The following is a 25,157-nucleotide window of genomic DNA, read 5'->3' on the forward strand; positions in this document are numbered from 1 at the left end:
GCAGCAGCAGAATCAAATGATAAAGAGCCTTTACAGTTCAGTTAGGTATTATCAGTACCCATGCAAGATGCTGTGAGACGCACTGTGAATTTTTATTAATATTACTATAATTATCACTATTAACTAAGAACTATGCTAAATTCATTATATCTTTATTATGTTTAATCATTACCAAAAAACCATATGAGTGTAAATATCAAAGAGGGGATATAAACTGAAATGTGCGCTGAGTTCAATGGCTTACGCCTGTAATCCCAGCACTTTAGGAGGCCAAGACAGGAAGACTGTTTGAGGCCAGGAGTTCCAGACCAACCGGGGCAACACAGTGAGACCTCATCTCCACAAAAACAAAAAAATTAGCTGGGCATGGTAGCAAGCACCTATAGTCCTAGCTACTTGGGAAGCTTGAGGCAGAAGGATCACTTGAGCCCAGGAGTTTAAGGTTGCAGTGAGCTATGATTACGTCACTGCATTCCAGCCTGTACAACAGAACAAGATCCTGTCTCTCTCTCATTTGTTCATTCATAAACAAACAGTTAATGAACAAACAAACTGAAATGTGATTCTGGGCCAACAGTACTGCCTTCAGGAAGGTAACAGTCCAGGGAAGGACACAGAAAGACAAACAAAATATTTTCAATACAGTGTGTAAATAGAATCATCACTTTTAGCACAGAATACATTAAGTATACAGGCAGTTCCTGAGTTACAGACAAGATATGTTCCTGAGAACGTTTTTAGGTTGGATTTGTATGTAACTCAGATCCTTGATGAACTACACATTTATGATAATAATAATAACAACAATACTACTATAATGGCTCATATGTGGTAACAATGATACAGTATAATACTGTAATAGTAATACTCCTGTACTATAAGTTACAGAAACTATTATGCTTGTTCTTTTCATTCAAACAGAACATAAAAAAAGAAACATACAAAAAGTTTAGATAGGAGAAATTTCAGAAAAGAATATTAAAAGTTAACACTCAGTGTTGCATCAACACTAGATTAATAGGAATGTTATGCTTATTTTGATCTTCTAACCAAATCAATAATGACATTTCCATTTCAGTAATTAATCCATTATGCTGCTTAGTAATAACTGATGCTTTCACTGGAGCACTGTCTTTCACATGTTCCATTAGTCTCACTTTATTCTTTTTAACTATTCTGATAGTCGAGCAACTGAAGCCTAATGCAGACCTAAATGATGGTGTCTAGCCTTTCTCCAAATGCTTAATATTTCTATTTTCTATTTAATATTTCTACTTTCATTTCCACTGTATTCACCTTTCTCTTTGCTTCAGGCTCACCGGGATTTGCAGTGGATTTTCGCTTTGGAGGCATGGACACGAGGGTAAACAGACTCATAAACTTGAATAAAAAAGATGAAAGTGATGCTGCATATAAGCAACCGTATAAACAATAAGACTAGCTGCTAGCATAAAGATGCTGGGCCAACGAACCACTTATGACAGGCAGGTTTGTTTACATGCCCAGAAGAAACTAGTTCCCAAATTATTAATTTAATTATTTAATTATAAATTATCCTTATGGGGAGCCTTGGGAGCCCATTCATAAGTACAGAACACTGTAAGTCAGGTCGTCCATAACTGGGGAACTGCTTGTAATTGAAAGAGTATTCATTCTGGCCTAGCTACAAGAGAATGCTTCTTCAGAGAGATGATGGCTGAGCAATTATAAAGAACAAGAAAGAAACTGTGGAGGATGGGAGAGTGCAGGGCAGAAGAAACCGCATAACATACAAGAGGGCACAGTGGCCTGAAAAAGATCATGACCGTGCTCTGACAATCCCAATCTTTTAAAAAGATGTACTCTTTAACTATGGCAAACAGCAAAAAACACTGCTTTTAACTGCTCAATTCTTAAGTCAACATACACTGCTTATTTCTATTACACTATGAGAGTACTTTCTAGATGTTAAAACTTACTGATAAGGCCCAAATGTTTATGTGACAGTAGACATCAGGCTACTGGGAAACATACACACATATTTATACACAGGCGGTGAGGGAAGGAAAGAAAGGAAGAGGAGCGAGAGGAGGCAGGAGGGTGTGTAAAGTATCCCTGAAGCAACTGGTGAAAAATGTTATTTTTTTAGTAGAAAGCACTTATTCTTATGCTCTGGTTTTGTTAGTTATCCCACTAGAACCCACATGTTTGACAAGAAGGACTACTATACCCCTATATGGATTTGTATTATATTACCACTTGTGCATTTGATTGCTTTAGAGAACAGTTCTTGAGGACTTACCATATATGCTAGGCACTGTGCCAAGTACTTTACAAGGATTATCTCATTTAATCCTTACAACAGTCCTGAGGTAGGTATTATCATCTCAATTTTGCAAATGAAAAAAACTGATGCTCAAAAAGTTGAGTAACTTTCACAAGGTCACACAGCTAGTAAGTGGTGAAACCAACATTCAAACCCAAACAGTGGAGCTCAAGTCCAAATTCTTAACCTACTATACTACATAATTGCAGGAACTCTTAAAAATTGAAGTTCTTTACTTTTCTGCTTTACATTATCATACCAAATACAACTAAAAATTAAAAACAAATATGTAGTTGTAAAAATAAAACTTGGTATATTTTCCTGCACTAAAAATATGAATATATAATGAAATCCTATACAAGTGGAAGGTGGCAAGATTAAAATTACAATGTAAATTACCAAGGAATGTTATAGAAAAATGTGTAAAGTTTATGAAAAACTGGCAACAAGGAAATACCAAATTTCATAACCACATTCATATGGAAAGATCAGGTTTGGATTACAATCCTGAACACCATAATCCCAAATGATGAAATTCTGAAAGAACAAAATCCCTAAACTCTAGCTAGGAACAGTGGCTGGCTGGAGGATCACTTGAGTACGAGAGTTCAACACCAGCCTGGGCAATATCATAAGTCTTTGTCTCTACAAAAAATTTTTTTAAAAATTAGCCAGGCATGGTGGTGCACATCTGTAGTCTCGGTTCTGAGGAGGCTGAGGCAGGAGGATGGCTTGAGCCCAGGAGTTGTAGGTTGCAGTGAGCTATGATTGTGCCACTATACTCCAGCCTGGGTAACAGAGCAAGGCCCAGTCTCAAAAAAAAAAAATCCCTGAAGTTTAAAATCCCTAACTTCTAAAATCCCAAATATCACAATCAAAGCATAGTTGCATTATGTTAGGTAGAACTATTATCTTGCTAACGTCTTTATGTAGAAGAAAATAGATTTCAAGTGAATCCCCAAACCATAACAATAGAGTTGGTATTAGGTGCTATCAAGACTTCTAAAAGTGGATTTCAAGGTATTACCAATACAATTTGTTTTTTCCATTCAGCCCAGTGCAGTTGGTGAAAAATTCAGATGAGTGGACTGACCATGCAATATGGCAACAACAAAAACTTCATTTTAAAAATGCAGCCTGGCCAGGAGCAGTGGCTTACGCCTGTAATCCTAGCACTCTGGGAGGCTGAGGCGGGAGGATTGCTTGAGGTCAGTCAAGACCAGCCTGAACAAGAGTGAGATCCTGTCTCTACTAAAAATAGAGAGAAATTAGCTGGACAACTAAAAATATATAGAAAAAAATCAGCTGGGCATGGTTGCGCATGCCTGTAGTCCCAGCTACTTGGGAGGCTGAGGCAAAAGGATTGCTGAAGCCCAGGAGTTTGAGGTTGTTGTGAGCTTGGCTGATTCCATGGCACTCTAGCTTAGGCAACAAAGCAAGATTCTGTCTCCAAAAAAAAAAACAGCCTGACACAGTGGCTTGAGCCTGTGATCCCAGCTTCTCAGGAGGCTGCAGTGGGATTAAGAATTACCCAAGCATGGTGATGCACTCTTGTAGGTCCAGCTACTTGGGTGGCTGAAGCAAGAAGGGAAAATCACTTGAGCCTAAGGGCTCAAGGCTGCAGTGAGCTATGACTGGGCCACTGTACTACTTCCTGGGAGAAGGAGAAAGACCCTATCTCTTAAAAACAAACAAACAAACAAAAAAAGAACCATCATTTCTCTGCATTGGCATTCCTTCTAGTAAAAGACATTCCAGGATTTTAATGAATTAAAGGCACATTTGCCTTAAGAAGCCAGCAAGGCTGGGCTTGGTGGCTGACATCTGTAATCCCAGCACTTTAGGAGGCTGAGGTGGGAGAATCCCTCAAGGCCAGGAGTTCCAGACCAGACTGAGCAACATAGCAAGATCCTGTCTCTCCAAAAAAAGAAAAATTAGCCAGGTGTGGTGGCGCATGCCAATAGCCCCACCTACTTGGAAGGCTGAAGCAGGAGGATCCCTTGAACCCAGGAGTTGGAGGCTACGATGAGCTATGATGATACCACTGTACTCTAGCCCTGCAACAGAGCAATACTCTGTCTCAAAAAAAAAAAAAAAAAAAAGTAGCCAGGGAATACTGAATGGTTCAAAAATAACTATGTGCATGGCAGGATAAGAAAACATGCAATGCTATTTGATCACCAGTATTGTGTCTGCCAAATTTGTGGTCTGTATACGAATGCATGTAGAAGCATGGCACAGAACACAGGAATATTTAATAGGGAATGCTCACATCACTGTGTAGTGAATAATTTCAAAAAGGGCAACACACCACATAGAAAATGAATGTGAATGTATTCTCCGAGGAGAGAGCCATGTCCTAAAAGAAAAAAACCAGCTATTCATCGTAATGCAAGACTTCAAAATATAGTTAAAGATCATGAAAGTTGGCCAGCTCTTGTGCAACATCTCTGTGCAACTGTCCATAATCTCTCTCTATGGTAGTGCACTTACCATGTGTCAAATTTTCTTCAGTTTTTCTTTCTTTTCTATTTTTTTTTACTATTTTAAATTGCTGGTATTTTTTACAATTCACTAGGCTATTATTTCATCTTTGTATCATTTCCAATACTGGAAGTATAAACTGTGTAAAGACTTTTAGAGAATTTTAATTCATTTTATGCATTTTTTGCAAATGTGACTCCACAAAAGTGTATTATCACAATGTTGACTCCTTGTATAAGCATTCTATGTAAAAATGTTGAAACTTCCTCAATTAATGAAAAGATGTCCTTTTTGTATATCTGCGTTTGTGAAAGATACAATTTGAGATCATGGCTCTCTGGGCAACTGGTGCAATGATGACAGATTGAGGTTTTTGATCCATCCCATCACCTAAAGTTGTCTGTCATGGTATTTCAGAAGACTGCAGTTTCACTGGGTGCACACAATTATCAACCATAGTGATATGAATGGTATGAGTTTATTTATAAATGCATAAATAAACTCATTTATACATTTTGCTTTCTGACCTATTCCTTTATGAAAACAGTTTACTAATAAATGTTATACCTGTGTGACTCTCATTAGTATAAAAGTGTTTATGTTTACAAAAATGTTATTGTGGGCCGGGCGTGGTGGCTCACGCCTGTAATCCTAGCACTCTGGGAGGCCGAGATGGGAGGATTGCTTGAGCTTAGGAGTTGGAGACCAGCCTGAACTCATCTCTAATGAAAATAGAAAAAAAAATTAGCCGGGTATTGTGGCATGAGCCTATAGTCCCAGCTACTCGCGAGGCTGAAGCAAGAGGATCACCTGAGCCCAGGAGTTTGAGGTTGCAGTGAGCTACAATAATGCCACTGCACTCTAGCTGGGGCAACAGACATTCTGTCTCCAAATTAAAAAAAAAGTCTTATTGTGTTATTTTATTGTATAAAGTGGCCTATGAAGTATTCTGCTGTGTTTTTATGTTTGTCAAATAAATCCCTTTTTTAAAATGTCAATAAAAATTTTAAAGAATTTTTAATTATTTTTTCTGGAATTGTATTTTCAGGATTTTGATCTTTTGGGATTGTGATTTTCAGAATTTTAGACTTTAGGAATTTAGACCTTTTGGGAGTTCAACATTCAGGATTACGGTGTTAAGATTGTGGGTTTCAGGATTATGATTTTCTCCCGGAATAATCTCATTAAATTTTACCAAAATGTACAATTTGATGACATTATGAATTTAATGTATGTTTCATCTGTAAATTATGGTGCTCATGACTAATCTAATCAATGATTATGTACCTCTGAGCCTTACCAGCCTTAGTCTTTAAAAGGAGTAAAAGTGTCTAGGAAGGTGGGCAGGAAAAAGGGAAAGATACAGGGAAGAAGAGGAGAAAAGGCTTTTCAAGAAAGCAAGCTTCAAATCTCTCCTGCCACCATTCAAAATTCATTATTAGTTCTTCCTTTTGAAATGTAAGGCTACGAAGTCCAGCTGCAATTGACTCAGCCTGTGTTAAGCAGAACTGGAGTGGCAGAACAGAGCAATGATTTAAAAAAAAAAGTTATATAAAACATGTTTGTGAAATAAAAATTAAGAGAAATCCTAATAAATGAAATATATAAAAGCATAGATGTTCTGGTTGAAGTGGAGTGGGCAAATATGGAGCCCCATTTGGTTACTCCAACTGGCAGCCACTGAGACAACTACGTAGGACCACAGGGCTCCAACTACCACAATTCAAAACCTCTGGGCCCTTCTGAGGGAAGGCGGGGTCTATTCTACCCCAAGAAACTTGTTACTGGCTTCTAACAGGCAAACTCATCTCCTCTTTATCCCCTTATTTCCTGAACCTTGCTCTTTTACAGAGGGTTTCCAAAGATGGACTTGGATGAGCAGTATGGTTGAAGGAACATATGACTGTGTATGGATATTGGGGGCAGGGATGAGAGGGAGAACGTGTAATAGAGAAAGCATTTTTGTACACAAGAGTTCCTGAAGCTCATTAAGGGAGGTGTCTGCCAAAGAAAGAAAGGGGCACCACAGAGACAGAGAGAGAGAGAAATGCCCACACACCCACATGCCCGTACATATGTGTATGCCTGTACACATATCCATATACATAATCCCGTCTGCACACACATATGCATACACAAAAAGAGTAGGGACAATCCCTTTGGAAAAAGCAGCTCAAGTGGAATGAAAACCTCAGAGCCTTGCCCACCTCATTATCTTATCCTGAAAAAACTAAAGCAGTGTTTCTTAAACTTTAACGTGCAAATAAATAACCTTACGATCATCTTAAAATGCAGGTTCTGATTCAGTAATTCCTTGGTGGGGCCTGAGATTGTGCACCTCTTACAAGCTTGCAGGTGATGCTAATGTCATTGTTCTGTGGGCCACTTTGATAGCAAGAACCTACAGAGTTATGTCCCAAGGTGTTCTATATTAAATGGGGAAAAAAAAGTTCCCTGGTCAAATAAGACTGAGAACTGCTTGCAAAAACAAACTGTTTCATTAGAGGACTTCTTAGAAACTTTAGTTTATTAAATGCCAAGAGGATATGATATACGATATTTTCCAAACACTCTTTTTTTGAGGCAGCGCCTCACTCTATTGTGCCTGGACTACAGTACAGTGGCATCGTCATAGCTCACTGCAACCTCAAACTCCTGCACTCCAGTGATTCTCTTGCTTCAGCCTCCCAAGTAGCTGGGACTATAGGTGTGCACCACCATGGCCAGCTAATTTTTCTATTTTTGGTAGAGACAGCGTCTTGCTCTTGCTCAGGCTAGTCTTGTACTCCTGTCCTCAAGTGATCCCCCCACCTTGGCCTCCAAAGTGCAAGGATTACAGATGTGAGCCACCACACCCAGCCAAAAAGTAAAGTATGATATTGTGCAAAAGAACCCTGATCATACTATAGAACATGTAAACAAGAAGTAGCTTAACTCATATGTCTAAAAATTGTCAAGGGGCTATACAAACTTTACATCATACACAGTCATTCATACACACATATAATCCATGAACGTTATTACTCATTATATCAGTGATTCTTAGTATTTATATCACAAGTAAAAGAGGGAAATAACATTTACTGAGATTTCTCCTAAGAAACACTATGGTATCAAAGAAGTCCGGATATACAGCAAAATAAATGTTACTATAAAGACATCAAGATGAAGTTTGTTCACATTTGTACTTCAAAAATATCAGTAAATATAGGGAAAATAGGGAGTCATTTTGTTTTTCATTCATCGCACTGTTAACATAACATTTTAATATTTTAGTTCCTATTTATAAGTTTACAAATTATTTATAAGAAGTAGGTTTAATGTTAGAAGTTACCAAGATTTACAGCACTAGATCTAGGTATAAAGAAAATTATATGAAGAAATCTTTATGAAGTTCTTTGCTAGCAAATTTAAATGCTACCACAGCAAGGAAAGGGACTGAAAATAGAGTTATCTAAATCTCACAATAATCAGCTGTTGCCCTTGAATAAGTCACAATCTTTCCAGCCTATTTTCTTACCTATCAAGACGATATAAGCCTAGAGCCATGAGTGCCAACAAATAGAAAAGACCCCCCTCAGCAAACTGCTAAACATTACCTGTTCTTTTAAGACAGTTCTCCAACAAGAATCCTCCAAATATAGCTGAAAAATCCCAACAAGAACGGTTCTGCAAACAATAGTGACTTCAACTGCTTTCAAAAGGGTTTTGTTTGTTTTTACAGACAGGGTCTCACTCTATCACCGGGCTAGGGCTAGAGTGCAGTGGCGTCATCATAGCTCACAGCAACCTCAAACTCTTGAGCTCAAGCCATCCTCCCGCCTAAGCCTTCTGAGTAGCTGGTACTACAGGTGAGTGACACCACACCCGGTTAATTTTTCTTATTTTTTGTAGAGACAGAGTCTCACTAAGTTGCCCAGATTGGTCTGGAATTCCTGGCCTCAAGCGATCCTCCCACCTTGGCCTCCCAAAGTGCTGGGATAGTAAGTGTACTGGCCCACTTCAAAAGTTTAATACCAGTATCTCTACCACAAACTTTAAAAGATAATGCCTTTGAAGTCTGTCTCATCTATCTACCAATACAGTTTCAAGTAATAAAAACTAGTCTGTCTCAGAAAGTAACTAAATACTCTGTAAACTCCTGAAAGGTTCCTTCCAGCTCTAAAATTCTCAGTAATTCTATAATTTCCCACAATAAACATTATTACAGAATGGAGTGTATACTGAATCTTTCAAAGTATGATTATCAATCATAGCTCATATAACAAAAAGTAGAGTTTTTAGCAACCATGAAAGCCAATAAGCAAAACACTGCAGTTGTTCAACGAATGTTTGTTAAATAATTTATTTTCAAATTCACAATATTTTATACACTTGTAATACAAAAATGTCAAACTATAAAAAGATTTAACAAAAATATACCTTTTTTAAAAAAAACCTAAGTTTTCATTAAATCCGTCAATGAAAACTTGATATCCCATAGAACGCTCATCTTTCTACCAAGTATGCTGGCCCTATATCTAACCTTGAAGGAAAGAGGAATGAGCAAAGAAACCGTTTACCCAACTGGGATAATTTTACAAACTTCTTTATCAAAGATGAAAATGTGAAAGATCAACAAAATCAAACAACCTGGGTTTCAATCTAGGTTCTAATACTAGTTCTATGACTAGGTTTCCATCTTCCTCATCAGCCATATAGGGTGGTGTGATGAGCAAATGAGAGGACATATAGGAAAGCATCCTGAATACAGTAAAGCGCTACACAAGTGCTTTGCCTATGCCAAATGTACATAAATAGTAGGATTGTTAAATTTATATACATATTTAATACTTTAAAAATCATCCCAGAGACCATCTTTATTAGAAATAAAATAATTTTATCACAGGGTGATATCCTTAAGTTATCTTATTGGTTATATTGGCAATTATCTTCAGCATGCTATTCAGGTTTTTCGGGTTTTTTTCCCTTTTTTAAAAAAGCATTGTTTTGAACTGCACAGGTTTCAAAGAAAAAAACTTAAAAAATAAAAAGCATTGTTGATCTCATCACCAGGAAATGGAGAAAAAAAATAAAATAAAAAACGCTGTTGAGAAGATCAAATAGTTTAATCCTGTACAGCCATTCTGTACAGTCACAGTGGCTGACACATAGTAAGTGCTCAGTAAATAATGGCTGTTAGTGTTAAGGAACATAGTGTTAAGTGGTTTATAATTTATTACTGCCAAATTAATTTGTAGTTACTATTGGTAGTTTCTAGTTGTAGGAATTCAGTAAAAGCAGTATCTTTAACACTTGCGAAATGCTTTACTGTATTCAGAATGCTTTCCTATGTATCTTCCATTTGCTCATTGAACCAGCCTATATGGCTGTGAGGAAGATGGAAACCTAGTCATAGAACTAGTATTAGAGCCCAGATTGAAACCCAGGTTGCTTGATTACCAGTTGATATTTTTACCTATCATCTTTGATAAAGAAGTTTATAAAACTATTCTAGTTGGGTGAAGGTTTCTTTGCTCATTCCTCTCTCCTTCAAAGTTAGACATAGGGCCAGTATACTTAATAGAAAGTTTTAGTCCACTGAAATTTTACTTTAATTGTGTAACAACTATCATCTTAAAAACAGCAGTTTCTTTTAAAAAAAAATTTATATATGTATATGTATACACACACACAGATTAAAAAAAGAGGGCAAAAGAAGGCTTTACCCAGCAATAAACTGGCAGCTGTTTCAAAGAATATCATTTGGCTGAAATTTCTTATGGGAGAAGGTAATCAATCGAATTGGAAATTGGCCATTAAGTTAAAGCACATTTTACCAAAAGTGCCTTACCAATAATGGCCACAATTGATTTTTTTCTTTTTTTTTTTGATACAAGATCTCACTCTGTTGCCCAAGCTGGAATGCAATGGCATCATCATAGCTCACTGCAACATCAAACTCCTGGGCTCAAGTGATCCTTCTGCCTCAGCCTCCTGAGTAGCTGGGATTACAAGCTACATACCACCAATGCCCAGCTAATTTTTCTACTTTTTGTAGAGAGAGGGTCTCACTATGTTGCTCAGGCTGATCTCGAACTCCCGGCCTCAAGTGATCCTCCTGCCTCAACCTTCCAAAGTACAGGGATTAAAGGCATGAGCCACCACGCGCAGCCTGATTTCATACTTAACTTGAGCAAAGGTCTGCTCCAAAAACTACGACTATGTTGGAAAATTCACTTTCAACTTCTTCTTGTATTTATTCATTAGTAAATTCTATCTTCTATGCTAAAATTTAAACTCTTAAAACTCTGGAATTGGGTCTCATCCACAATTTTATAGTCCTTGTATAATTCATGGCATATGATATGAATACCCAATAAGCACGTTCAGAATTCTAGAATTTTGTTCACTACCACTTCCAATAATTCACACATGTATACAGGAAGGTTCTTTTTCAAATAATGAATTTTATACACTGAGTCAAAGCTTATTTTTTTTTAAAACCCAGTATCTTATTTTTTCTAATACCTATATTCTTCCTTCAACAAACCTTTATTGAATACCTGTTATTTCCAAAGCACTTCACCAAGCACCTGCGAAAAAAGACAATTAAAAACTCGTATTTCCCTTAAAAAACTTATAGCATAGCAAGGGAGTAGATGCATACATGCAACCCAACTAGAGTATTCTAAATGATATAATGAAGGTAAACATCACAAATGGACCTTGAGGAACTATTCAGATTCTATAAAGAGAGCACAGCTACTCTCACAGCTTTAACCAAAGAGCCATTCCTCCTCTTTCTGGTTACTTTAACCTCTTAGAATACCTGGATTCATGGGAAAGACACAAATCAACCTTGGTTTATGAGGAAATGCTGAAGCTAAACGGAAATCACGTTCAGAGAGATGCACAAAACACACAAAAAGGCAAAGGAAGCTAGGTCTAGCATGGGCATGGAACAATGTCACAGGGAATAGGTGTGTGAGCTGGGTCTTGAAGAATAAGTAGGAGTTCACTAAGCAGGCGAAATGATAACGGAATTCCAGAAAGGTATCAGTGACTAATCCTGTTAGCCTGAACCTGGACAATTACGATAGCAATGAAGCACAAGACAAGGAAAAATTACATTATTTTCCTAATTTCTGCCTAATATCCACAGTCATCTGCTAGTTTACGTCACAGATTTATCTTTAAAATCAAGTACATAGATAAAATACTACCTCAATCATAAGGAAAAAATTTGTTCCCTTTTAACTGTAATTAAATTTAATTAGTTTCAATTTTATTTTAAACTCTATACGGTTCAAACAAATGTAAAATCTGAAAGCTAAACTATTTTTCAATTATCCTGATGTAAGCATTGAAAAACACACCAAAAAACACCGTATTTTTTAAATAAACAATCTCAAATACCACAAATTTATACAGTGTATTTTAGCTTTTGATAGGCCCTCCATGTCAACTCTCTTAACTTTAGAAATCATTCAAAAGAAAACTTACAATTTAGTCCAAGAATACATTTCATAATATGCCATATACTTTCATGACTATTAGTTTACTTTATTCAAGAAACACTTCTCATTTTTAGCTATACTACATAAATTTCAATAATCTGAAAACAATGTGCTCACTTCGGCAGCACATACGCTAAAATAATAATCTGAATAACAAGACTTAAATAAGTGGTTGCAAAGGAGATCATAAAAATAATAAATACACAAGTTTCCAAATTGTATCTTAAAAATGCTAAGGTATTCATGTACAATATCATCCTTGAAATAATGCTAAAACAATTTATACTTACCACTTAGTAACAAAACAGCCTGATAATATTTTTATAAACACAGTCTTAAGAATTATTGGAAAAGCAATGTTGGGTGTCAAACAGCAACAGTCAAATTAAAAGGAACATTAATTGAAAAAGTTAAAACATCTATAATATTTCACGTACTTTATTAGCTCCTGGGAATAGACAGTCTCTGCCCTATAGGGCAGATAAATATCTAGACATATTAAAATATGGTGATTCTCTAAGAGTAACTATATATGTACACCATCATGTGTCATTTAACAACAGGGATAGGTTGTGAGAAATTCACTGTTAGGCAATTTCTTCACTGTGGGAACATCACAGAGTGTACTTAAACAAACCTAGATGGTATAGTATACTACATACCTAAGCTTAATGGTCCAGCCTATTGGTCCTGGACTACAAACCTGTACAGCATTCTACTGTACTGAATACTGTGGGCAACTGTAACATCATGGTAAGTATTTATGTACCTAAACATAGCTAAACATAGAAAAGGTATAGTAAAAATGTGGTATTATAATTTTTGGGACCACTGAGGTATAGGTGGTCTGTTGTTGACGGAAACATCGTTACGTGACACATGACTACATACATATTATAGAATCAATATGATAGTTGGGGGTGGAGGAAGGGTAATCCTAGTAAGTTGCTTTGAGAAGTACTATCGGATAAAAATACTTCAGTGCTGATAAAGTATGGAATTGATTAGGATATGCCACAGGAAATGAAGCTAGGAAGTTAGAGACAGATTATTATAGCCTTGAACACCATGCTCAGGAGCTCATCCTTTACTCAGTAGCCACTGAAGAGGCTTCAAAAAATTTTTTTTTTAAATACAGAGGGACCAACATAATCAGGTTTCAAAAAAAATAATGAAGATAATGTTATCAGCATTCTGAAGGAGAGACCAATTTGTCCAATAGCTCACGAGAGAAATGATATGGGCTTCTGAACTATAGCTACATAAATTGGAAAAAGGATAGATGTGAGATCATCCAGAGGAAAACAGGACATGAGGGACAAGTATGAGTTAGAATCAAAGTTGAGACAATGATAGTTTCTGGCTAAGATTCCTAAAAGGAGTTTATGCCACATACAAAGTAAGGAATATAAAGTAATCAGGTTTGGGTAAGCAGAAACTGATTTCAGAGATATACAAGGAAAATTGTGAAAAAGGAGTATTACTATACAAACATCAAGGAAGGAGAGTTTCAATTAAAAAAAAAAAGGCCACTAACACCAAATACTTCAGAGGTGACATCAAAAGAAGACTGAGATTGGGCCACTGAGTTTAACAACCAGGTCACTAGTTATCGGACCTCATACAATAAAGGATAAAGGAAAGAAAAAGAATGCCTGCTGAAGTAAATCTGTTGCATGTAGAACCTTAAGCCAATAAAACTCTAGACCAGGAGTTCACAATGCTTTTGGTCTCAGATCTCTTTACATTCTTGAAATTTAAAAGAGCTTTTGTTTATGCGAGTCTTATCTATCAATGTTCGCTATATTAGAAATAAAAACTGAGAAAAATACATATTTATTAGCTAATTTAAAAAATGCATCACAGGTTAAGTTACATTTTTGTGAAAAATCCTACATTTTCAAAAACAAAGATAATTTTGTGTGAAGAGCAGCATTGTTGTATATTTTTGCAAACCTCTAACATCTGGCTTAATAGAAGACATCTGGATTGCCCTGTCTCTACATTCAATTTGTTGCAATATGTTGTTTTGGTCCAAGAATATGAAGAAAATAACACAGATATGTGGTTGAAAAAGTAGTTTAATAGCATTTTCAGGTAATTATGGATATTCTTCTTTGATTCCCATAAAAAGGGAGAGTTGTTTCTCAAAGGTTATTTGCAAAGTGAAATCTGAAACTACATCAATGAAGTTTTCACAGTGTTCCCTTAAAATCCACTGGTATTTTGTACTTTGAATGAATTATCCATGCATGGTTTTGTAAGATCAAACATTGGTTACTGGGAAAACCTGGTTTACTAAGTCACGTAGATCTTCCAAATTTTGACACATTTCATGATAAAATATCATAAGTTATATTCATTGGTATCACTGCCAATCTTATCAGAAAAATCTTTAAAGTACTTGGAAGCTCTAAAGCTCACTGTTACGGTTACAGTTTTCAAAAATTCTAACTTTCACTTGAATGATTTATTATCACCAGCAACAAATATTATAAATTATTTTCCTTGAAGTGACAGATTTACTGTATTCATTTTCAAGAAAGTACATGCTAAATATCCAAATCTGACTAACAAGTTTGTCAGGTAGTCTTTCAAATAAAAATGATGTTCTATGAAAAAAGTAGCGAGGTCTGCTTGCAAGTCAAACTATTCAAGTGCTTTCTTCTGAATTAACTACTGTACTTCAGTACGGAGAACTGCTCTATGTGTAGTTCCCATTATGCCACATAGAATATTAAAAAAGACATGAGATTTAACAAAATTAGTAACTTTTACTGCTTCATCAAGGATATTCTTAAATGAAACCGGCATTATTTTTATTGCATGTACACAGTGGTGAAGATTACAATTTGGTGCCACTGCTTTGATTCATGCTAACGTGCTGGCAGTTTTACCCACCACTGCCTCTACACCATCACATCTTCAAATTATTATGAAAATTGTTCAGACCTCAGTGACTGAAAGGGTCTCAGGAAACCCCAGTGTTCCTCAGAACACACTTTGAAAACCACACTTTGAAATCCAGATTATCTAAACACTAATTACTTTCAAAGTTTCCCTGTAAACAATGAACCTATGAGTGTACTCTAAGTTAAAGGGAGGACAAAAAAAAGCAAAACAACAAACCTCCTAGGATGAGTCCTCTCTGAACAACAACTAAGTGGTTGCTCAAAAGGCTCCTCAGATAGGTAAGGGAGGCTTAGGAACCATATACTTCTAAAAAATGGACTTATTGAAACGGTGCTCAATTTTTTTCCCATTCCCAGAACCAAGAATCTAGAACTGGTACCAAACCTCAAATTAGAAGATAGAAAGCAAGTATGACAAGATAACAATGGCACTGAAAAAAATTTTTATCAGATAATAGTTGGTTTCCGTAAGTTTTCTTCAGAATGTGAATTTTATATTCTTTTTACCAAAAGTCAGATCCTTACCATAATACCGTGTTCTGTTATAAACAAGATATTTTTTTAAATGAATAAGTTTCACCTCTTCAGCTTACACATAAAGAAAAGATTTACTAACACTACCTCACATACAAAATTTGGTATAGTTCTGTGTTTCTGATTTGATAACAAAACCGTAAAATTGTAAAGAAACAAAGAAACATCCATTTTGCTTGCCATTGCATGTCCAGTACCTAAGCTTTGCCCTTGTATAAGATGCTCAATAAACACTTACTGAATGCCAAAGGTTGAAGTGGTTGAAATGAGATATGAACCCAGGTTACCAAACTCCTAGTAGAACACCTACTACCTCTTTCTACTATGAGAACTCTTTTTCTCAGCTCTCTAAAATAACACCTATCAGAAACCTAAAGTACTATAATACACTCTGAGAAAATATAATATTACCTGTTACACTCAAAAGCCTGCTACTGACTAGGTATTATTAATATTTAATAGGTTCTCATTTAGACCACAGTTTAAGACCAAAACAAATAACTCTATCATTTGCATTTCTAAATATCTGCCATCTGAATTAAGCAGTAATTTAACATTCGTATGTGAAGATGTAGCAATAGATACAACTAGCCTTAACTGAATCATCATACAATGATTACCACCCTCACACAGGCTATCCTTAATAATTTATTTTCTCCATGATTCAGAATGGTTCTTATTTACTAATTTCTTAAAGTTTCTTATGTTCATATTTGGGATATTTATTGCCTTATAAGAACTAAAGAAGGAGACTGTGCAGCACATTTGAAAATAATTTGTCACTGCAGCATTATTTTTCTTTTTAAAATTTTTCCTTCTGGGACAAATAGATGACAGTTAAAAAAAAAAAAGAAAAAAGAAAAAAGGTACAAAACTCTTTCCTGTCAGTTTGACATTTATCAGTTTCCCTTAAAAAAGCACAATGTAAAAAATTTCAGGTACTTGAACTATCTGGTTCTTTAGATCCTGGATTTAAAAAGAATTAATCAAATTTAAATGAATTAAGGCCAGCAAGTACAAAATTAAAATTCAGTCATAGAAATGGCATAAATTTAAAGAATATATCAATTGAGGAACTGTAGTTATGTCAAATCAACGTTTCATTTTGTAATACATGCTATGAATGTAGCTGCATTCTGCAAAGACACGACCTACCAAGGATATAATCAAAGGAAATAGTCTTCTGTTTCAACATAAAGGATTTGAACTAGATAGTCTTTAAAGAAAAAAATATATATTGTCAGTAAAGACTTGAAAGGGAGACCGTGAACTCAAATCTTCTCTGGAGGTTTAAAAAGAAAACTTTTTTTCAAATGTCTAGAACAGCTTAGACTTGGCCTTACATTTGGCAACTGAGACAGAATCAGCTCAAAGGTCGGTCTGACCCAAGGGATTCAAATCCTGTCTGTCGGTCACACAAACAAGTCATTAGCAAGCATCCTTCTGCTGTGCAGCTATCAGTCCTACTTTGATACTTGCCAACCTTATTCTTGAAATTATCGTGTTAATTAACATGTCAGTTGTGGAGAATTATTTCTTCCAACTAGAATTATTTCTTCCAACTACTCAAACTTTTTCTTCTTAACAATGTTCTGCAGTCCTTTAATTCTGTTTTTCTAACATTACCAGGGAGGGAAATATTTGGTGGTACAATCAATATCTGCCCTATTAACGATACCCTGTTCCATTGTTCTATCCAAACATGGATTCCACTCTGAATTTCAGAAACAGCAGTAGGAAAATAATAGATAACAGAGAAATTAGAGCTCTTAGGTTTAACTTAGGGGCCAAAATCAAAAGAGAAGAGACAATTCAGAGAGAGGAAGGAAGAAGCTGAGAGGGTTGTAGTGTAGAACACTTACTTTTAGGAACAGAGTGTCCCTTAGATTTCTGGTGAGTTGCCCAGAGCCTCTTCAGTTTCAATCCAAATGACAATGCTTCTCTGAGTCCTCCTCAAGTAATGTTTCCACCACTAAAAATTGGATCTACAAGAGCTCAGATATACTGGTAAAAAATGTCAGGGGCCCCCATGTGGGCCTCAAGCCTTTTTTAAACTAGGCCCATTTCTCTGTCCTGGGCCAATGCCCCTGTGCACTATATTCCTTCTTCTTCCAGGTGCCAGGTATTCGGCCTGTTTCTTCTCTTCTGAGCTGCCACCACCTACTCTATTTCTCAGGGTTCCTCTAACCCCAAGACTGGCTGTGGAGTAGGACACCAGCTTCCCCCCTTCCTTGCTGTCCCTGCAAATAAACATATAGGCTCTTCTAGTTTCAGTATTTTTCTAATGGCTACAAGAAAATAGAGAGGGAACAACAAAATGCAATAATATAGTACCAGAGATTAAGATTATAATAATCGTCTCCACTTTAATGTTCCTGCCTCCAAAAAACAAATTTTCTAAAAATTGCTTATTGAGCATTTTAAAAAGTACAAAGTACTAACATAGATATACAAACACATTGTAAACCAAATCCAACCTTACACAGACATAAAGATACTGCTTTTCAAAATACTTAAACCACGGGTCCAAAAATAGTAACCACAATCATTTAAGCAAATAGGTACTTTTTTCTTTTTGGAATGTTTTCTTATATTCTCCTAAATTTAGTTATTATGTTTGAAAGTTTGCTTTTTGAACATGAAAAATGTTCAAAATACTTTACCCAATGTAAATGGGAATTAATATACAAAAATCATATTACGACTTACAAAAACCAGGCATATAAAAAGTGGCTAGCTTCACTGAGAAAATTTTAAAATTTTAAGTTATTGCCAACCATTTCTGTCTCTATATTTAAAAAATTTAATAAAATTCTGTAAATGGTGCTTAAAAAAATCAAGTACCTTATATTTAAAAAAATCTAACTTCTACTAAATATCTAATGTTAGTATTATCTAGGCCCTCTTTTTTAAAGCAACAGTAAAACATATTAGTATGCTTATTATGATAGTTCAGTTTCTAATGGACTGCGTAGTACCCAATTATATTACTGATCTAAATATTAAGCTATAAATCTAGGATTTTATCACAGGATTATAATGAATTAATTCAAAGGCTACCTTCCTATAAAGGAGAAGGAGCTCTACGACTAAGTGCTGGCAGATCAAGAATGCCACTGACTTTGAATTTCCTGGATGATTCTCTTTATTCACTTAATTTACTTAAGTGGTTTTTTAAAAGACAGAATTATTATACTGTACGTATACAATAAAATAAACTTAAGACTGAAAATAGAGATCCTTTTATCTCATTTGTCTAATAGATTGCCATTTAATCAAACTAAGATATTCAAATACTTTTAGTAAAAATAAGTTCCTGTGACTGGGCTCATCTCCAACTATTTATTTATAAAATATTAGAGAACTGGAATAAAAACACTAAACAAAACCTTGATCTGACCCTTCCAGACATCCGTCTACAGAAAGAAGTTTAATTTATTGTGCATTCTAAAATCAGATACTTCTTTGAAGAACGAAATTAAATTACATCCTTTGCTCCTAAAGAGGAAATCATGGTTTTTCCTTGATTCCTACACACTAACACAATAATGCGGCCAACATTTTTATACCCGGAGTGGGGAGAAGGGCATTACACCCAGCGATAGGAATTAAATCGCAGTAGCTAATGCCTCCCTTAAATAATTTATTCTCTCTTGGCAGCAAAAAAACGATACAGCCTCTTCAATTACCCCTCACCGCAAACCATCGCTTGGGTCGTGATCAATGTGACCCAAACCCTATCGCGGCCACCACCTCAGTCTCGCCTCCTCCAGCCGGGACTGCAAGTGTCCCGTGTGGGGCGAGGGGGAGGGCGGCAGCCGCAGGGGCGTCCTCCGCGCCGCGACCCCGCCGGCCGGCGGCGCGCCGGGCAGGCCCGGGACTCACCGGGTGGAGGTGCCCTTCCGCACATCGCACATCATGCACTTGAAGGCCTCGGCGCTGTTCCGGAAGGTGCAGACGCTACAGTCCCAGTAACCCTCATCCGAGGACGGTTTCGGCTGCCGCTTCGGCCTGCAGGACACAACCCGGACACGACGCGGCGCGGGGTCACCAGCAGGCCGCGCCCCGCGCCGGGGCCTCGAGGCCGCCCCCGCCCCGCCCCCATTCCGCGACCCCCGCCCCGCTGGCCCCCGGCGCGCCGCGCTCCGGCTCGGAGGGGGAGGGGAGTCAGGAAGGGGGAGGGCACGAGTGCGGCTGCAGTCGCCGCTGCCGCCGCCACTCTGACACCCCGGCTGCCGCTCCGGCCGCCGCCGCCATCGCGGCCCCATTGTGGGGCGGCCGGCGCCGGCCCCTCACGAGACAGCGCTCGCGCAGCAGTGGCGCCGCCCCCGTTCTCGCCCCGGCGCCCGGGCGGCAAGCGAGACGGCTGCCCCGAAGCCCGGCGCGAGGGCCCTGCCGCCTGCACAGTCCGGGCCCGAGGGCCCGGGCGCTGTTACCTGGTAGGGCTCTTCTTGTCTCCCATGGCTTGGCTACCAGTACACGCCGAGAGTCTCCGCCGCGGCCGCTCTGTTTGTCAATACGGAGGATAATAAGCCGGGCGGAAGCGGGCGGGGGAGGAGGGAGGGGGCGGGGAAGGCCGCACCGCCGCGCTCGGGAGCCGCCGCCGGATCCCACGCAGCCTCCAGCTGTCGGGGAAACTCCTGCCTGGGCGCACGTGACCCGCGCCCGCCAACCGGCGGCTGCGCCGGAGACTTCAAACGCGCCCAGCGCGGCCCAGCACCCGCGGTGAGTTCGCGGGCGGGCGGTGCGGGGGTGGCCGCTGCGGCCTCGGGCGTTATCGCCGCCTCTTCGCCCTGTTCCTCTGCTTCCGCTCGGCACCCCGGGCAGGTGGCAGCTGCTGTGCGCCCCGGAGCCCCTGTGGTGGGGAAACGTCTGTCCCGCTGGCTGGCAGGGATGCGCCGTCATCCCGTGCGAAGCCCGCTCCAAGGTGGGGCCGGCGTTCGGAGGCCAGCCGAGCTCGGGACAGGAGTGCCCACCCGGGGTCTCTAGGTAGAACCGCTTTTCTGGACACAGCGGTTCTTGGCTACTCGGTCCCCCTCGAAGGATACCTGGGGGAGGGCGGGAACCAACACTGAGCGCCATTGCTGGATGCCTTGAAACACTGTCTGGTTTTATGCACACAAATGCTCTACCAAGTAAAGATTGTCACCCTCACCCTTAATTTAGAGGAAACGAAACCGAGGCTCAAGAGGAGTTAGGTAGTTTCCTTTAGGTTGCATAATTTTAAAATGACAAAGCCAGGAGTCTAACCCTGCTTTAATTCCAAACTCATTCTTTTGGCCTTACAGGCCTCTGCAGTTGCTGCTTTTAAGAGAAAACGAGTACAAACTCATAACTCCCTTTTTAAAATAGGAGTTTGCATGTGCCTTAAACGCTGTCTGTTAACTAAGAAAACACCACCTTCCTCCCAGGTTTCTTTACCTCGACTTACCGGAGACCCTCATCCTGTAGCAACAGCCATCTAACTGGCCTCTGAAGCTCCTTTCCCACCTCCCCAATCTATTCAGTAATCCACAACCAGATTAATAATAAAATGTTGTTAACATTATGCCACCACTCTGATCAAAAACTGCTACGGGCTCTCAGACTCCTTAGCCTGGTATTCAGAGCCTTTCACACATCTTCCCTACCTCTCCATCCCTCTCCTCATCGGAAAAGCTACCTAGGACAAACACTAGAGGAAAGTCATTCATTCCCTTACCAGAACTTTTCCTTCAGACTCAGGGATTACTTCTTTCTTTTTTTATTTCTATTTTTATTTTTAATTTCTTTTTCCCCAATAGCAGCTGCTTTGCTACAAAGGGATTATTTCTTTATAAGATATTTCCCTCTTTGTCTCTACTGTTTCTGCCCATCTTTCTGGGTTTACATCAAGTCCGAATTCCTGTAAAATAATTTTATAGCTAAACTACAAAGGAAATAGTACAGTCAAAAGTCCAGGGTTCTCAACTTTCTTCCCCTTTTAGACCTTAAGGGTCTTCCCCTGGTAGACCTTAAGGAAATTTTGCTTAATTTCTGTAATTCTCAACTTCATCTGCAAAATAGCATTTATTAATACATGAGGTGGTTGTGTGATAAGAATAACATTTCTTGAGCACTGTGTGCCAGGCATTTTTAATAAATCTCTTTACACAAATGCACGTTTCAAATGGCTCAAAGTACTATGCAAATGTTCCCATCAACTGCAGGTGCTCCTCAATTTATGATGGGGATATGTGCTGATAAACTCACTGTAAGTATAAAATATCATAGGTCGAAAATGCATTTAATACTTTGATAAACCAATCATAAAGTAGAAAAATCATAAGTCGAACTATTGTAAATCCATAGTCTATCCCTTTTTTTTTTTTTTTTTTTTGGAGACAGAGTCTCACTCTGTTGCCTAGCCTAGAGTTTCATGGCAGTAGCCTAGCTCACAGCAACCTCAAACTCCTGGGCTCAAGTGATCCTCCTGCTTCAACCTTCTGAGTAGCTGGGGCTACAGCCACACACCACCAAATCTGGCTAATTTTTGGGTTTCTCTTGCTCAGGCTGGTCTTAAACTCCTGAGCTCAAGCAGCTGTCTGGCCTTGGCCTCCCAGAGTGCTAGCATTACAGGTGTGAGCCACCGGTGCCCCAGCCTATCCCTTCATTTTAAAGACAATGAATTTAGGGCTAAGGTTAAACGGTTTCTCTTTAATGAACATGCCAGGATTAAAGTTCAGGTGTCCTACTAGTTTTTCACCAAGCCATGCTTTCTGATTAACCAAATCACTCCAATTTAAAGCATTCTCTTAACTCATTGCACCATCGGTACTTTTTGCAAATGTCGCTTTTCATGACTCAGATCTGGATTCAGAAACGCAGAAACCATGAGGAATATGACTGAGGAGAGTATACAAGAGAATGAGATCTGAGATCTAAGATCTAGTATTCAATCTCAATGCAATGGGTAAACTTAGTTAAGTCACTTCATTTTTTTTTTCATATGTAAAATAAAGGAGTTAAAACTATTATCACAGCTTTATCCAAATCTAAAACATTGTGATGTTTTTAAATTCCTTCAAGGAGACTGACAAGAAAAATGATGGCAACAATGTATTTTTAAATCAAAACTAAATCAAGCACTCTAAAAATCCCTAATACTGCAAATCACTATTTTACTAGAGTATAATCTCCGTCACTAGAAAGTAAGCTCCACTTCTGAATCATAAACTCAAGAAGGGCAAGAACTTTTATTTAGTGTTTTCATTGTAGCACCTCGAGCCCTAGAACAGTACGGCACATAGTGGGCACTTGATAAATAGTCTGAGAATTAATGCGTTCACTTGTGTCACAATTCTTGAATAAGGTTTTTTTTTTAAATAGGGATTTACAACCCTTTAAGCATATTGCATGCAATGGATGGTCAATAAATGCTGAAATTTATAGCAACCCTTCAAAATGAACTTTATAATTCTGCAAGTCCTTGTAGATGAACCAGGAGTCCTATTTTTGTAGAATACAAAAGCACATGCACTTGCACTATGCCAGCTGCCTCCCATTTATTGGTGTTCATCTTAAAAAATTTTCTGCCCATACTAGGCTTACATGGTGACATTAATGCAGGAGCTATTCCTCCTATTTCACCTGAAAAGATCACACCTTTTCCTAAAAGTATTTCTCAACTATCTGGAAGAGTGGCTGATGGAGAACAGAAAGATCTTTAACACTAGAGTGGCCCAGGTTCTTACCCATTCAGATGTCTTTTCAATACAATAACTGAGTTCAGTACTTCAGACATGTAGTTCATTAGGGTTACTTGTAAAGTGACACAAGCACTTAACAATAGTTTGAACAATTTACCAATAAAGTGTTGAAGTTTTCTAATGATTTACTTTTTTTAAATTTATTTATTTATTTTTTGGGCAGGGGGACAGAATCTTGCTCTGTCGCCCCGGCTAGAGTGTAGTGGCATCATCATAACTCACTAGAACCACAAGGTCTCTAGGCTCAAGTGATCCTCCTGCCTAATCCTCCTAAGTAGGTGGGACTACAAGTTCACGTCACTTCACCTGGCTAATTTTTCCATTTTTAGTAGAGCCGGGGTATTGTTCTTGCTCATGCTGGTCTCGAACTCCTGAGCTCATGCCATCCTCCCACCTCGGCCTCCCAGAGTCCTGGATTACAAGAATGAGCCACTGTGCTCGGCCCTAATGATTTACTTTTTAAAAAATTATAATCCCTAGATCATTGCTATGGTTCCATTTGCCTTGTAATATGCTTTCTAGTATAGGAAAGGCTGGAGTAGGTGAACAGTAATCTGTTCTCTGTGGAGGTGAGTAAAAAGAATGAGAGCCCCTGTCTTAGATCAAAAGACTGACAGTGGGATCTCAGAGACCCCAGATTCCTCTGATTAGTCCTGAATTTATTAGGTAAACAATAACAATTAAAAACTATATATTAACATTATATATAATTATTAGGCAACAGGAGCTAATGCCTGAAATGAGAAATGCCATCTTATTTAGCAACTGATATTGAAAGAAAATGGGATAACTAGGGGAGAAATGAGCTACAACCCTTCCCTGAGAGAAAGAACTCAAAATGAAGTATAACAATAAGCTACAACCATGAAACCATCACATTTTAAAAGGTTCATTTGTGTGGTTTTTGTTTGCTTGGTTGGTATCTGATTTTGTTGCTTATAAAAACAGTATGTGACTACTTGTGCAGTTAGTTTTCTAGGGTACCATAACAAAGTAACAAAGTCTGGGTGGTATAAACAACAGAAATTTACTTGCTCACAGTTTTGGAGGCTGAAAGTCTGAGATCAAGATATCAGCAGGGTTGGTTTCTTCTGAGGTCTCTCCTTGGCTGTGGATGGCCCCTCTGTCTTCGCATGGTCTTCCCTGTTTTATGTCCGTGTCTTCAACTCCTCTCCTTATAAGGATACTGGCCACTGGATTAGGGCCTACCCTAATGACCTCATTTGAATTCAACCACCTCTTTAAAGACCATGTCTCCAAACCCAGTCATATTCTGAGATACTGGGGGTTAGAGCTTCAACATGAATTTGGAAAGAGGGAGAGACACAATTCAGCCCATAATATCATATAAAGTTCAGCAATTTTTTTTTTTTAAATTAACCCATCCAGCGCATTGTTGAAATACTACTGGTACAGGTTCACAATCCTCATCTGAAACCCTTCAGGCTGGATATATTTTGTAAGAAAGACATTTGGGAGGCTGGCGCAGTGGCTCACACCTGTAATCCCAAGACTTTGGGAGGCTGAGGTTGGAGGATGCCAGGAGTTTGAATGCAGCCTGGACAGCATAGCAAGACCCCATCTCTAAAAAAAAAAAATTTAAAAATTAGCCAGGCATGGTGGCATGTTCCTGTAGTCCTAGCTACTCAGGAGGCTGAGGTGGGAGGATCACTTCAGCCTAGAAGCTTGAGATTAC

General features: G+C 38.4%; 2 protein-coding genes across 6 annotated transcripts in view; one reads left to right on the forward strand and one right to left on the reverse strand.

Moving 5' to 3' along the window:
* YAF2 (YY1 associated factor 2) overlaps positions 1–20,386 on the reverse strand; it is a 79,150-nt gene extending 58,764 nt beyond the window's left edge. For 2 of the 3 annotated variants that reach the window (XM_069489852.1, XM_069489851.1), the window contains exons 1-2: positions 20,171–20,386; positions 19,620–19,745 (exon numbers count right to left, since the gene is read on the reverse strand). In XM_069489852.1, coding sequence (XP_069345953.1) covers positions 19,620–19,745; positions 20,171–20,196 — 152 coding nt within the window. In that variant the 5' untranslated portion in view covers positions 20,197–20,386. Of the gene's footprint in view, positions 1–17,596; positions 17,975–19,619; positions 19,746–20,170 lie in introns of all 3 variants that reach the window. The other variant, XR_011235710.1, reaches the window with a different exon arrangement.
* The window catches only part of PPHLN1 (periphilin 1), a 182,086-nt gene continuing 177,050 nt past the window's right edge, over positions 20,122–25,157 (forward strand). For all 3 annotated transcript variants that reach the window (XM_069489844.1, XM_069489849.1, XM_069489850.1), the window contains exon 1: positions 20,122–20,173. The gene's annotated coding sequence lies outside the window, so the exon portion shown is untranslated. The remainder of the gene's footprint in view (positions 20,174–25,157) is intronic.

This window comes from Eulemur rufifrons, chromosome 16 (genome assembly GCF_041146395.1).
Source record: "Eulemur rufifrons isolate Redbay chromosome 16, OSU_ERuf_1, whole genome shotgun sequence".
Lineage (NCBI taxonomy): Eukaryota > Metazoa > Chordata > Mammalia > Primates > Lemuridae > Eulemur > Eulemur rufifrons.